This window comes from Neoarius graeffei, chromosome 7 (assembly GCF_027579695.1).
Source record: "Neoarius graeffei isolate fNeoGra1 chromosome 7, fNeoGra1.pri, whole genome shotgun sequence".
Lineage (NCBI taxonomy): Eukaryota > Metazoa > Chordata > Actinopteri > Siluriformes > Ariidae > Neoarius > Neoarius graeffei.
The window spans coordinates 47626391-47641180 of NC_083575.1; the positions used below are offsets into that span (position 1 = coordinate 47626391).

Sequence of the window (14790 nt, forward strand, 5' to 3'; positions counted from 1 at the left end):
TACTCAAAACAGACTTTTCAGGAGGTTTAAAGGAGGTTTTTCCCTAAAGAAAACCTTTATTATTCAATAACAGTGCCTAAGTATGTGATTTGAGACAAAGTTAATTTCTTTATTCAGTTGGGGATGCAGTATCACATGCTGCTATATGGCCGCCGCTATGTATATTGGTATTACAGATGCATTGCAGAGAATGTGCTCAAGTGGCATGCCAAATGACTGCTAGATGTGTGTGGCAGCCATCTTGCATTTCCCATTTTTTGACCATTTGGTGTAATAACTCTGAAGTTAAATGGGGCAGTGATATTGCTGCCCCACAACTGTACATTATCTAGAAAAGCAACTCATTGGAACATCAACATATAGACAATATGGCCAAAAGATGTGGACACCTAACTGTTACACCTATGAACTTACTGGACATCCCATACCAAAAATATAGATTTGGTGTCCATTGCAGCTAAACAGCCTCCAGTTCACCTGTTAGCAATGGCTGAAACACTCAGTAATTCAGAGGGGTGTGCACATACCTTTGGCCATTTAAGTTTATCTTTTAGTAGTTCACTAATTAGCAGAGATGGCATGGATGGAGATGTTTATGCGGAGCAAAGCAATCCAGAACTGATAAGCTTGCCGCACACCTTCTAACTATCAGAATAGAAGCTAAGGAACAGATTTTAAGAATACAAAATGTGGGAAAATTCACACAGAGTTAAGTCATATGTTAAGGACAGGGAAAAGCAGAGCCCTCGCTTGATGTTTTAGCTAAAGATGAAAGCCCTTATTAACTAGAAAGATCAGTACATCAGACAGGCTTGCATCTACTTAAGCTTCAATAAGCTGGTGGCAGCTGTCGAAACAGATAACTCATCAGGAGGTGAAAGCGACTTGTAGAGTGCCAAAAGTAGCACACACTGGACATGAATATGCAGCAGTAGCTAGAGGCCTCCCTCCCCCCAAAAAATTGGCGAATAAAGCAAATGACGAGCTTAGGGGAGGTTCATAACAACACACAAGTAAATGGTGAAGATAACCAGTCATCTGTTCAAAAAGAAATAAAACCAAAATCTGATTTGCTGTTCTATGATGCAACACCATAAAGAATAAATTGTGTTAATGGCAAGATCTAGAAAACGTACAGCCTTTAAAACATGACAAATAGCAAAATGATCAATTTGGAATGATAAATACTAGTGCATCTAAAAAAATTAGAATACCATGAAAAAGTTCCTTTTTTTCATAATTTAATTCAAAAAGGTAAACTTTCATATATTCTATATTCATTACATGTAAAGTGAAATATTTAAAGCCTTTTTTGTTTTAATTTTGATGATCATGGCTTATAGCTCATGAAAATCAGAAATCCAGTATCTCAAATTATTAGAATATTCCCTAAGATCAATCAAAAAAAGGATTTACAATACAGAAATGTCCAACTTCTGAAAAGTATATTCATTTATACACTCAATACTTGGTCGGGGCTCCTTTACCATGAATTACTGTCTCAATGCGGTGTGGCATGGAGGTGATCAGTCTGTGGCACTGCTGAGGTGTTATTGAAGCCCAGGTTGCTTTGATAGTGGCCTTCAGCGTATCTGTATTTTTGGGTCGGGTGTTTCTCATCTTCCTCTTGACAATACCCCATAGATTCTCTATGGGGTTCAGGTCAGGCAAGTTGGCTGGCCAATCAAACACAGTAATATCATGGTCAGCAAACCATTTGGTAGTAGTTTGGGCACTTTGGGTAGGTGCTAAGTCCTGCTGGAAAAGGAAATCAGCATCTCCAAAAAGCTCGTCAGCAGATGGAAGCATGAAGTGCTCTAAAATCTCCTGGTAGATGGCTGTGTTGACTTTGGACTTGATAAAATACAGTGGACCAAACACCAGCAGATGACATGGCACCCCAAATCATCACAGACTGTGGAAACTTCACACTGGGCTTCAAACACCTTGGATTCTGTGCCTCTCCACTCTTCCTCCAGACTCTAGAACCGTGATTTCCAAATCTCATCTCATCTCATTATCTCTAGCCGCTTTATCCTTCTACAGGGTCGCAGGCAAGCTGGAGCCTATCCCAGCTGACTACGGGCGAAAGGCGGGGTACACCCCGGACAAGTCGCCAGGTCATCACAGGGCTGACACATAGACACAGACAACCATTCACACTCACATTCACACCTACGGTCAATTTAGAGTCACCAGTTAACCTAACCTGCATGTCTTTGGACTGTGGGGGAAACCGGAGCACCCGGAGGAAACCCACGCGGACACGGGGAGAACATGCAAACTCCGCACAGAAAGGCCCTCGCCGGCCCCGGGGCTCGAACCCAGGACCTTCTTGCTGTGAGGCGACAGCGCTAACCACTACACCACCGTGCTGCCCCTGATTTCCAAATTAAATGCAAAATGTACTTTCATCTGAAAAGAGGACTTTGGACCACTGAGCAACAGTCCATTTCTTTCTCTCCTTAGCCCAGATAAGACACTTCTGACATTGTCTCTGGCTCAGGAGTAGCTTGATATTAGGAATGCGAAAGTTGTATCCCCTTTCTTGAAGATGTCTGTTCGTGATGGGTCTTGACACACTGACACCAGCCTCAGTCCACTCCTTGTGAAGCTCTCCCAAGTTCTTGAATCAACTTTTCTTGACAATCCTCTCAAGACTGCGGCCATCCCTGTTGCTTGTGCACCTTTTCCAGCCACCCTTTACAGCAATGACCCTTTGTGGCTTACCCTCCTTGTGGAGGGCATCAGTGATCATCTTCTGGACAACAGTCAAGTCAGCAGTCTTCCCCATGATTGTGGTTGTGTGTACTGAACTAGACCGAGAGATACACTGTGTTCATACTGTTTTACTCAAACTCGAAATGAAATATTCTAATATTTTGAGATTTTTTAAAATGTTTTTGTACTGTATGCCATACTGATTAAAATAGAAAAATGCTTGAAACATTTTAGTTTGTGTGTAATGAGTCTATAACATTTTCACTTTCTTAAATACAAGCCCGATTCCAAAAAAGTTGGGACAAAGTACAAATTGTAAATAAAAACGGAATGCAATGATGTGGAAGTTTCAAAATTCCATATTTTATTCAGAATAGAATATAGATGACATATCAAATGTTTAAACTGAGAAAATGTATCATTTAAAGAGAAAAATTAGGTGATTTTAAATTTCGTGACAACACCACATTTCAAAAAAGTTGGGACAAGGCCATGTTTACTACTGTGAGACATCCCCTTTTCTCTTTACAACAGTCTGTAAACGTCTGGGGACTGAGGAGACAAGTTGCTCAAGTTTAGGGATAGGAATGTTAACCCGTTCTTGGCTAATGTAGGATTCTAGTTGCTCAACTGTCTTAGGTCTTTTTTTTTCGTATCTTCCGTTTTATGATGCACCAAATGTTTTCTGTGGGTGAAAGATCTGGACTGCAGGCTGGCCAGTTCAGTACCCGGACCCTTCTTCTACGCAGCCATGATGCTGTAATTGATGCAGTATGTGGTTTGGCATTGTCATGTTGGAAAACGCAAGGTCTTCCCTGAAAGAGACGTCGTCTGGATGGGAGCATATGTTGCTCTAGAACCTGGATATACCTTTCAGCATTGATAGTGTCTTTCCAGACGTGTAAGCTGCCCATGCCACACGCACTAATGCAACCCCATACCATCAGAGATACAGGCTTCTGAACTGAGCGCTGATAACAACTCGGGTCGTCCTTCTCCTCTTTAGTCCGAATGACACGGTGTCCCTGATTTCCATAAAGAACTTCAAATTTTGATTCGTCTGACCACAGAACAGTTTTCCACTTTGCCACAGTCCATTTTAAATGAGCCTTGGCCCAGAGAAGACGTCTGCGCTTCTGGATCATGTTTAGATACAGCTTCTTCTTTGAACTATAGAGTGTTAGCCGGCAACGGCGGATGGCACGGTGAATTGTGTTCACAGATAATGTCCTCTGGAAATATTCCTGAGCCCATTTTGTGATTTCCAATACAGAAGCATACCTGTATGTGATGCAGTGCCGTTTAAGGGCCCGGAGATCACGGGCACCCAGTATGGTTTTCCGGCCTTGACCCTTACGCACAGAGATTCTTCCAGATTCTCTGAATCTTTTGATGATATTATGCACTGTAGATGATGATATGTTCAAACTCTTTGCAATTTTACACTGTCGAACTCCTTTCTGATATTGCTCCACTATTTGTCGGCGCAGCATTAGGGGGATTGGTGATCCTCTTCCCATCTTTACTTCTGAGAGCCGCTGCCACTCCAAGATGCTCTTTTTATACCCAGTCATGTTAATGACCTATTGCCAATTGACCTAATGAGTTGCAATTTGGTCCTCCAGCTGTTCCTTTTTTGTACCTTTAACTTTTCCAGCCTCTTATTGCCCCTGTCCCAACTTTTTTGAGATGTGTTGCTGTCATGAAATTTCAAATGAGCCAATATTTGGCATGAAATTTCAAAATGTCTCACTTTCAACATTTGATATGTTGTTTATGTTCTATTGTGAATACAATATCAGTTTTTGAGATTTGTAAATTATTGCATTCCGTTTTTATTTACAATTTGTACTTTGTCCCAACATTTTTTGGAATCGGGGTTGTAACTGAGGGAAAATATTGAACTTTTTCACAATATTCTAATTTCTTGAGATGCACTAGTAGTTTAAAATGTTGATTCGCTATGCAAGAGTTGAAAGGTGGAGTTCAGGCTAGGATGAAGTTGAGGCTTTTGAATAAACCGAAAGCCAGTTTGTCTCAACACAACTGGCCATACTGAACCAAACTGGATTAACCTTTTATGCTCTGTCACAATGACAACTACTAGGGTGCATCAAATGAAAAGTTATTACCACATATTACCCAATAAATTCTGGAATGGAGTTAGAAAAACTCTGTATAAATTTACTAAGAACAAAAACTACTTTCTATGTGGTATTGTAGTGATAAATTCCAAATACATTACCTGGCAAAAAAAGTCACCATTTGGATTTAAATAAGGAAATACTTGCAAGCAAGACTTTGATTGGACAATTCCTGCAGGGATTGATGTGTTCCAGCTGGCAATAATTCTATTAACCTGTTAACTGATGCAGTGAGTAGCTTCTCATTTCTGAAACAACTATGTCAGAAGATACATCCTTTGGTCATAGAAAGGATGTTACTGTATTTCAGAAAGGTCAAATTACTGGCCTGCATCAAGCAAGGAAAACAACTAGAAGATTGCTGAAATTATAGGGTTAATTACTGGGTGTTGAAATTACTTGCGTTAAGAACTGTCCAAAGAAGGATAGTGGCGAACCATCAACTTCACAAGGAATGAATATGAATATAGATAGATAGATAGATGGATGGATGGATGTTGGGGGGGGGGGGGGGGGGGGGGGGAGTCTTGACCGACTGGGAGTTCACTTAATAGGTTCACTTGAAGTCGAATCGTAAAAATATACACACCTCTCAACAGTAGAACTCTCAGCTTTAATAGTTTAATATTGAAAGTCTGAGCATTTCCACATGAACAACACAATGAGAATTCACAGGATTGGGACTAAAAAACTGAGAGACCATAAGAAAACCACTTGTTAGTGAGGCTAATCCGAAGAAAAGGCTTCAATTTGCTAGGAAGCATAAAGATTGGAATCTGAAGCAATGGAAAAAGGTCGTGGTTTGAAGAGTTTCGATTTACCCTGCTCCAGAGCGATGGGCACATCAGAGTTAGAAAGGAAGCCCATGAAGTAACACACTCATCATGCAGAGTGTCCACTGTACAAGCCTCTGGCGGCAGTGTCATGATATGGGGTTGTTTCAGTGGGTCAGGTCGAGGCTCAGCAACATTATGTGCCAATAAAATGAAGTCAGCTGAACCTGAATGTACTGAATGACCAGGTTATCACATCAATGGGCTTTATCTTTCCTCATGGCATGGGTGAAAATGCCAGGATTCTTCAGGCTCAGATTGAGAGTGTGTGGTTCAGGAATCATTTTCAGACATGAATTGGTCGCCATAGAGGAGTCCTGACTTTAACCCCCATTGAAGGTCTTTGGGATGTTCTGGAGAAGACTTTACAGAGTGGTTCAACTCTCCAGTCATCAATACATAATTTTTTTGGCCAGGCAGTGCAAATCTCTACTTAAGTGGTAACGTAGCTCAGTTTAACCAAACTGTTATTTATTTTTTAAAGAGGGACAAATACAGTTAAAATATTAGTCTGGCAAATCTTCCTAATAAGTCCCAGAGGAGCTTTAAACCTCAGTTCCAATAATTAAATACCTAATTTCCCCAGTTTTCCTCTTAATCTTTCTGCTACCTCCATCAGCATAACGATGATGATAGCAATAAAACCACTCAATGCTCATCATCTCTTAAATCTACTGGATATCAGAGATTGAATTCACAGCAGAATAGGAAAAACCTTCCAAACAATACCTGGATACGTTTGACAATATAGCGTGATACAGAAAATGACTTTTATTCTCATGTTAATGTGTTTAACATTATTTCATACAAATCACATTCTTTTGTAATATTGAAAATCCCAATCAATCAATAACAGTACCTGTCATCTAGTCATTCTTCTTAAAACAAGATTGTATTGGCTGAATCCCTCTCATTTAAAACCAAAAGCTACTTATTTAGAAAAGAAAAACCATCTAGATATGAATAGCACTTGAAGCAAAATGTCTAATTTCAACCCAATAGACAAGCCTGGGACTGATTTCCTTTGAGAAAACTGTGCAATAAGAAATCCCTTTTCAAATGAGAGTGTAAAGAATGCAATGGTTCTCTTCTAATTTAAGAATAGAGGGAATTAATGAAATGTATGGAACATGAGTGATACACAAATGAATATTAAATCACAAAAGTAACAAGTATAGTACCTATTTTCAACCTCTACAGGAAACCTAAGAACAGCTATTGTTTAGGGTCCATAATATTGCAAGTGCAAAACAATAATAAAAGAAATGGACACGTTGGATTTTGGCACAACATTAACTGGTGGGATTACTGGTCTGAATAAAGTATGCAACTGTGCCTGCTGAATTAAAAAAACAAAAAACAAAACAAAAAAACCCTTAAATATACATGAAAAATGACTAACATTTAAACAGATTTACCATAAGAGATCCAATTATATTTATCCTGCATCTCTTCCTTCCATGATGTTTCTCAGTGGGTACATATAAAAGTGACTGACAAAAACAAAACAAAAAAAAAAAGGAAGAAGAAGAAACATACAAAAGGAACATGCTTATATCTGCTAAGACCTGACTGGACACCCGCTGCACTCCCCTAGGCCAACAGCCTAGTCAAAATACATTTATATATTTTTATATATATATATATATATATATATATATATATATATATATATATATATATATATATATATATAAAATTTTTATATAGATCTATATATTTAGACAAGTTTGCATACATACAGGTTAAGTGAGTGCCTCTACTTCAGAACTGTATTAGTGTTAGATTTCACGTTCTCTTTTAAACACATTTTCCTCAATGAGAATGTAACCACAGTGGTCTGTCTAGCCCTGGAGTGCAATCTGAGGAGTTTCAAACACTAGACTTTCAACATGCCATTGTCATACGCTCAGGAGATCTCCAAAGGCACTTCCATTTGGCCTGTAAAATGCTTAGCTGCTGTTCACTTCAACCCCGAAACCGTTACATTTACATAAACAAGCTTACCAAAGCTTACTCTCTATCTACAATAAGTTTTCAGTCCTCTAACTGATGTAGAACACACAGACGACACACATGCGTGCCATTTTGGTAGAACAGGGTTGGGATAAAGGGCTGAATTTGGGTTTGAAGTAGGGGAAAGGTGACCTGGGATATGACTTCATTAAGCTCAAAGGGAGAGGACACATTCAAGCAGACGTTAAATAACAATTCACGGACTGATTCATCTGTAAACAAGTGTTTTAGATGCAGCATTACTAATCGTTGGATGTCTGTCAGGAAGACGAAAGGAAAACAAAGAAAACTTCAGTGCTATAATCCTGCATTTGCAAGCGCGCACACACACACGAGGCTCCATTACAATTACACAAAATGTTACAATTAAACATAATGTTACAATTAAACAAAGGAATAATAAAAGAAAAAAAAAAATGCAACGCTCACTGTAATGTACCTTTGTATGTAGTGCGAGTGTAAAAGCATAGTGTTTGTAAGCTCAGGTGTGTGTGAGGCAGTAGGTGGAGAAGACTGGCTCAGCCACCTAAGGTGAGCCCAGAGGTGTCCACAGGACTTTACTCTGCTCCTGATCCACTATAGTCACGATTTGAGTGCAAATGTAGGGCAAAGTGCCTCCTTGGACAATACCTGCAAGAAAAAGCATCATCAGCTCATAGATTTACGACCACTCGTACTGCTGAGCTGAATCATCTTAGCACAAACTTAAAAAAAAAAAAAAAAAAAAGAGCTAAAAATCAAAAGCCAAACCTGTGAAGAATTTGCTGTACTCTTGCTCGATCTTCTGTGCAACCTCAAACTGCTCCTTGGAATGTTTTTGAGAAACTTTATCCCGCAGGTACACTGGATCTTTCAGTTCTCTGTACAGGGCACAGGAAAAGAGCACGTGTACAGACAGGATTATAAAGGTGATGATACATGGGGCAACTTTTTGGGCAATGTTGCCGAGCAATGTTGCTGGCAACGGGCAACTAGGTGAGACACAGGGCAACTTTTCAGGGCAACTAACAATGGGCAACAACAGTTAGCAACGGCAGTTTACAGTTAGCTTAAAAAAAAAAAAAAAAAAAATTCGATGTCTTAATTTTTGCTGTGACCATTTAATCAAGCTGTCTGTTGTTTTTTAGAGCTTTGGTGAGGTAAATTCCTCCATATAGAATATTAAAATAACTTACCGGCGTAAAAACAGATGAGGAGTCTCTCCATCTCTTCACTCCACTGACACTGAGCGGCCGCCATATTTGTTTGAAATTTCTGATCCGAACCTCACCGGAGGTCACATGACTCGATACTCGCGTTCTGATTGGCTTATCTCAAAAAGTTGCCAGAGATTATCAAAACCATTCAGAAAGAAACAATGTTGCCCAATCTCAATAGAAAAGAGTCAAAACGCAATTGCCCAGCAACATTGCTCGGCAACATTGCCCAAAAAGTTGCCCCGTGTATCATCACCTTAACAGTTTACAGGTATAAACACTAATGCTTAATACAATTACTTAAAAAAAAAAAAAAATCATTAAAAGAAACACATTTCATAAGGGTTTCTAGAGGGGGTGGGGTGGAAGTGTGGCTTCCTGCAATCTCTAAATGCTGTACCCGTTTGGTGATCTAGTTAGTGATACTGAGCATGACAAGAATCCTTGCAGCTCCTGGGAATCATTCAAATTATAAAAGAGCTCTACTGGGATGATTTCATCATTACTTATCTGTGTCACTCTTCACATGAATATAATGAAATTTAAAGCCACACTTATTCAGCACAACTGGAGTTTGTGCAGACCATCTTTCCCTCCTGCTCTCCCCAGCCTACACCCCCCTCAGACACAGAGCCAGGCCTACCACAAGTACTATCACAACCTGGCCTGACAACGCGCTCTCCAAACTACAGGACTGGGACTTATTTGAACACCAGGAGCTGGAGACATTCACAGGAACGGTGCTGGACTATATCAAGTTCTGCATCGGGAATGTGACGACGGATAAAAACATCTGGGTTTTCCCAAACCAGAAACCCTGGATGACCAGCCAGGTCCGCTCACTCCTCAGGGCTCGCGGCGCTGCCTTCAGGTCAGGTGATAGAGCTCTGTACAGAGCCGCATGAACTGATCTGAAAAGAGGAATAAATAAAGCCAAGGCGGACCATAGGCTGCGTATAGAGTCCCACCTGTCCAGCAACAACACACGGGAGGTGTGGCGGGGCATACAAGACATCACAAACTTCAGAGACTGTGATGCATCAACTGGAGAGCGCCGCTGGCAGAGGAGCTAAATTGCTTCTTTGCTTGCTTTGAAACGTCTCAGCAGCACTCATCTGCTCCAGCCCTGCCCCCACCACCACACAGTTCCTACACCACTCCTTTCACTGTACGGGAGCACGATGTCAGCCGGGTGCTCCTGGCAGTGAACCCCAAGAAAGCTGCCGGCCCAGATGGTGTACCTGGTAAGGTGCTCAGAGCGTGCGCCCACCAGCTCGCCCCTACCTTCACCAGGATCTTTTCTTTTTTTTAAAGATATTTTTTTTTGGGCTTTTTTCACCTTTATTGGATAGGACAGTATAGAGACAGGACAGGAAATGAGTGGGAGAGAGAGACGGGGAGGGATCGGGAAATGACCTTGGGTCGGAATCGAACCCGGGTCACCAGATTTATGGTATGGTGCCTTAGCCACCTGAGCCACGACGCCCCCTTCACCAGGATCTTTAACCTCTCCCTGGCTCAGGCAGTCATCCCGCCCTGCCTAAAATCAGCTACAATAATCCCAGTGCCGAAGAAGTCTCCCGTCACCAGCCTGAATGATTACCGTCCTGTGGCCCTCACCCCGGTAATCATGAAGTGCTTCGAGAGACTAGTTCTTCAGCACATCAAGGACCACCTCCCCCCAGACTTCGACCCCTACCAGTTCGCATATCGCGTGAACAGATCCACAGAGGATGCCATCGCCGTAGCTCTCCACTCTGCGCTGAACCACCTGGAGCAGCAGCAGAGCTACGTCCGCATACTCTTTGTGGATTACAGTTCAGCTTTCAACACAATAATCCCAGACATCCTTATCAGTAAACTGGACACTCTCGGCCTCCCTCCTCTCACATGTGCCTGGATAAAGGACTTTCTTACTAACCAGCCCCAGACTGTGAGACTTGGCCCCCACTTCTCCTCCACCCGCACGTTGAGCACCGGCTCTCCACAGGGCTGTGTGCTGAGCCCCCTCCTGTACTGCCTCTACACCCACAACTGTAGTTCAACCCACAACAACAACCTTATCGTCAAGTTTGCTGACGACACCACAGTGGTCAGGCTCATCTCAAAGGGAGATGAGGCAGCCTACAGAGAGGAGGTCCTGAAGTTGGCAGCCTGGTGTTCAGAGAATAACCTCGCTCTGAACACCAAGAAAACCAAAGAGCTTATCGTTGACTTCAGGAAGCACAGCACCGACCTAGCCCCCCTTTACATAAACAACGAGTATGTGGAGAGGGTCCACACCTTCCGGTTTCTCGGCATCCTCATCTCCGCCGACATCTCCTGGTCAGAGAACATTACAGCAGTCATTAAGAAGGCTCAGCAGCGGCTACACTTCCTGAGAGTCCTCAGGAAGCACAACCTGAGCTCCAACCTGCTGCTGACCTTCTACCGCTCATCCATCGAGAGCATGCTGACGTACTGCATCACAGTATGGTACGGCAGCTGCACTGCTGCAGACAGGGAGAGGCTCCAGAGAGTAGTAAAGGCAGCACAGAAGATCATCGGCTGCCCTCTCCCCTCCCTGATGGACATTTACACCTCCCGCTGCCTTAGCAGAGCTAAGAACATCATCAAGGACAGCTCCCTCCCTAGCTTTGATCTGTTCGACCTGTTGCCCTCAGGGAGGCGCTACAGGTGCATCCGGACAAAAACAAATAGATTCAAAAACAGCTTCTTTCCAAAAGCCATAACCGTCCTGAACTCGAATATGCTCCGACTTTATAGCCTAACCCCCCTTCTAATGTAACTCTCTTCGTGCAATAATTTATAATGTGCAATACTTTATAATATGACTCTCTTGTGCAATACCTCAATCCATAATGTGAAACACAAAACACATACGCCTCAGGACTGTGCACCTTACACCCTCACTTTTTAAAATTTTTTTTCCCCTCTCTACACGCTGTTTGCACTGTTATTGGAGTTGCTTTTAATTTCATTGTACATGGGTATAGTGACAATAAAGGCATTCTATTCTACATGCGTGTTGTGTGAAGCTGTAAAGCATGGTTCTGTTCATTCACTAAAATCACTGCAAGGTCTCGTGGGCATCTGCTTCCTCCCACAGACTTTGCTTTAAAATGTTGCATATATCCTTCACAGAAACTGGAGCTCCGATAAGAACCATCTACTGAAGAGCAGCAGCTTATGACTTTTCACAGTCAACCAAGTAGGGTAGACTGCTGCAGTCCACCTTATAGAAGGCTCTTCATTTCACAAATGACTCCAGGGGTCTCATTTATCAAAGTGAGCATAGAACATGCTCTAATCCTGCCTGTTTCCGGTTGAGAGTACGCTGTGCACATTCTGGCTGCTGCTTCTCACCGGAGCTTTTTATTTCATCTTTTGTTTTTCTTTTTTGTGTAGCTGGATGTTTTTGTTTGAGTGTTTTGTCCGCTGGTTGTGGTGTAGCTCCGGACCCAGTTTTGGGTGTCGGTTCCCTCCAGGCGTTGGTATGCTGTGGGTGATGCCTGTACTCCTCACTATGGACTGCGGTGAGCTCGTTGCTCATTTTAACATCGGGGTTGTTCAGCGCTGCGCTCTGTGCGGCGGTGCTTTTGTGCTTGGCGCGGTGTTCTGAGCGATGTTGCTTGGTGGTGTTGCAGCGGCTGTGCAGGCAGTTTGGGACATACCAGTGCTCTGTGTGGTGGTGCTTCTGTGCTTGCTTTGTGGATTCATGGCATGGTGTTCCGGCAGCCATGCAGGCGGCGTGGGACTTGTTTTCGTGCACCTTTTGGTGGGACTGTGGCTGCTACACCATTGGAATGACATCCTGACCTTTATTTAGTGGACTCCCCCCTCCTTATAATTGTAAAGTGACCTTGGGTATTGAGAAAGGCGCTATATAAATTTAACGTATTATTATTATTAATAATAATTCTGTGCGTAAGGACCACCAGTATGCACTAGAAAACTGCCATATCACATGTGCATATGCACAGTTGTATGCAATGGATGTTGATCAGTCCTACACATTCTAAACTGGTCTGCTTGTGCACGATCACATTCATTTGTATTAAGAAACTTCCCAAAATTGGCATATATGATAAAATTGTCCCTTTATAAGGGACATTGTATGAATGTTTGTGCAATTTGCTGCCACAATTATATTTGGGGGGGGGAGACAACTTGCATTGGCGAGCATTTTTCACGTTTGTCTTTTCTGCTGACATACACTCACTGATCAGTTTAATAGGAACACCTGTACATCTGTTCATTTATACAGTTATCCAATCAGCCAATCATATGGCAGCAGCAAAATGCATAAAATCACGTAGATACAGGTCAAGCGCTTTAGTTAATGTTCAAATCAATCATCAGACTTGGTGGGGGGAGGAGAGATGAGCTCAGTGACTTTAGCCATGGCATAGTTGTTGATGCCAGATGGGCTATTCGCTGTACTCGAGTTGAGGGGGGATTGGGGGGACGCCATCCCCCCTGGAATAAAAAATGGTCAAAATCATCCCCCCTCTAAAACGGGCATCCCCCCTCCCTTCCCTTGAGCAATTTTATCAATAAATGTGGACATTACTTCTATTTAACATTGGAATTAGAAATGCCATTCCACGTAGCTTTGCTGAAACTGAGCATACAATAAGCTCCCGCGAGAGAGGGCACGCGCAAGCGAAGTGTTTGAAGCGGTGACATTCAGTTGGGGTTCCGTTATTTTTGATTTCATTCGGCGTCAGTGACAGCAGCGGATTGCAGCATCATGGCCAAGCGGAGTGGACAGCAAGACCTAAGCAAGTTCGGATTTAAGATCGCAAGAAAAAAAACATTTCAGGAGGTAAGCCAAGAGTTACGAATATCAGTCCCACTTTCTGTGAGCCCGCTATCATGCTGTAAAGTTCCCGATATGGAGCCTAATTTGTGGGCGGCGGATAACAACACAGCTATCATAATGAATGTTAGTTTGGAGTCTAGCCAGCTATCGATAGCTTACTCAGGTTCATGTTAGCTTTGATTTCTTGTACAAGGCCATTAATTTAATCAGCCTGGACGTTCGTTTGTTATTCTTCAGGCAACAAAAAGTGTCATTCAAGACAGGAAGGCTAAAATAAACGACACTAGCAGTTTTGAAGGCTTCATTGCCTCATTAGAGAGCCGGTCATGACATGTAAGGCTGATTTACAATTTACTGTTGCTTGTTTTAGCTTATTGGTTCCCTACCTACCTCTGTATTTAACTCAATGTTCCCAATGTTCAGCTTTGAATAAAAATTCTTTTGACTTGATATGAAAAGATTCAGTCGTTCATTTACATTGCCTGCTGAGGTTTTAATAAATTATTTACCAAACGATTTAAAAGGAGCCTACCATGACTATGAAGTTACACTTCAAATTTGTCATCTGCATTTCACCCTAATATGGAGAATGTGGTCGGTATGTCAGCCAGGAGACTGACTAAATATGACACATGGCATCCACACTGTGCATGTTTTACAGTAAAATACCAGTGTATTATGTTTTTTACAACAATAAAAAGGGTACACAGTGTGTACTACACACTTTATCAGCACAAAATACTGTATGTCTGGTAAATGAACAAGGTCCACAGACCTACGTTGTGTGCAAACCCTCCTAAAAGCAAACCAGTTTCCCACCGACGGACCGACCGATGGGTCGACACGCAACTAAAAATTTCACCATCCCCCCTGGTTTGATTTTACAACTCGACCACTGGCTATTCGGAGTTATTTCACAAACTGCTGATCTCCTGGGATTTTTCACATACGGCAGTCTCTATAGACCTCTTGCAGTCGCGTGAGCGGAATGTAAACAGCCGCCATCTTGTCGGTAAAAAACACAGCTGAATATTGCTGCACTCGTGTACAAAATG

The 14790-nt window shown here is 42.2% G+C and overlaps 1 protein-coding gene across 2 annotated transcripts in view; it reads right to left on the minus strand.

Annotated features, from left to right (window-relative positions):
* Positions 1–6451: 6451 nt before the first annotated feature.
* dlg5a (discs, large homolog 5a (Drosophila)) overlaps positions 6452–14790 on the minus strand; it is a 101577-nt gene continuing 93238 nt past the window's right edge. For both annotated transcript variants that reach the window (XM_060925808.1, XM_060925807.1), the window contains exons 32-33: positions 8465–8574; positions 6452–8344 (exon numbers count right to left, since the gene is read on the minus strand). In XM_060925808.1, coding sequence (XP_060781791.1) covers positions 8241–8344; positions 8465–8574 — 214 coding nt within the window. In that variant the 3' untranslated portion in view covers positions 6452–8240. The remainder of the gene's footprint in view (positions 8345–8464; positions 8575–14790) is intronic.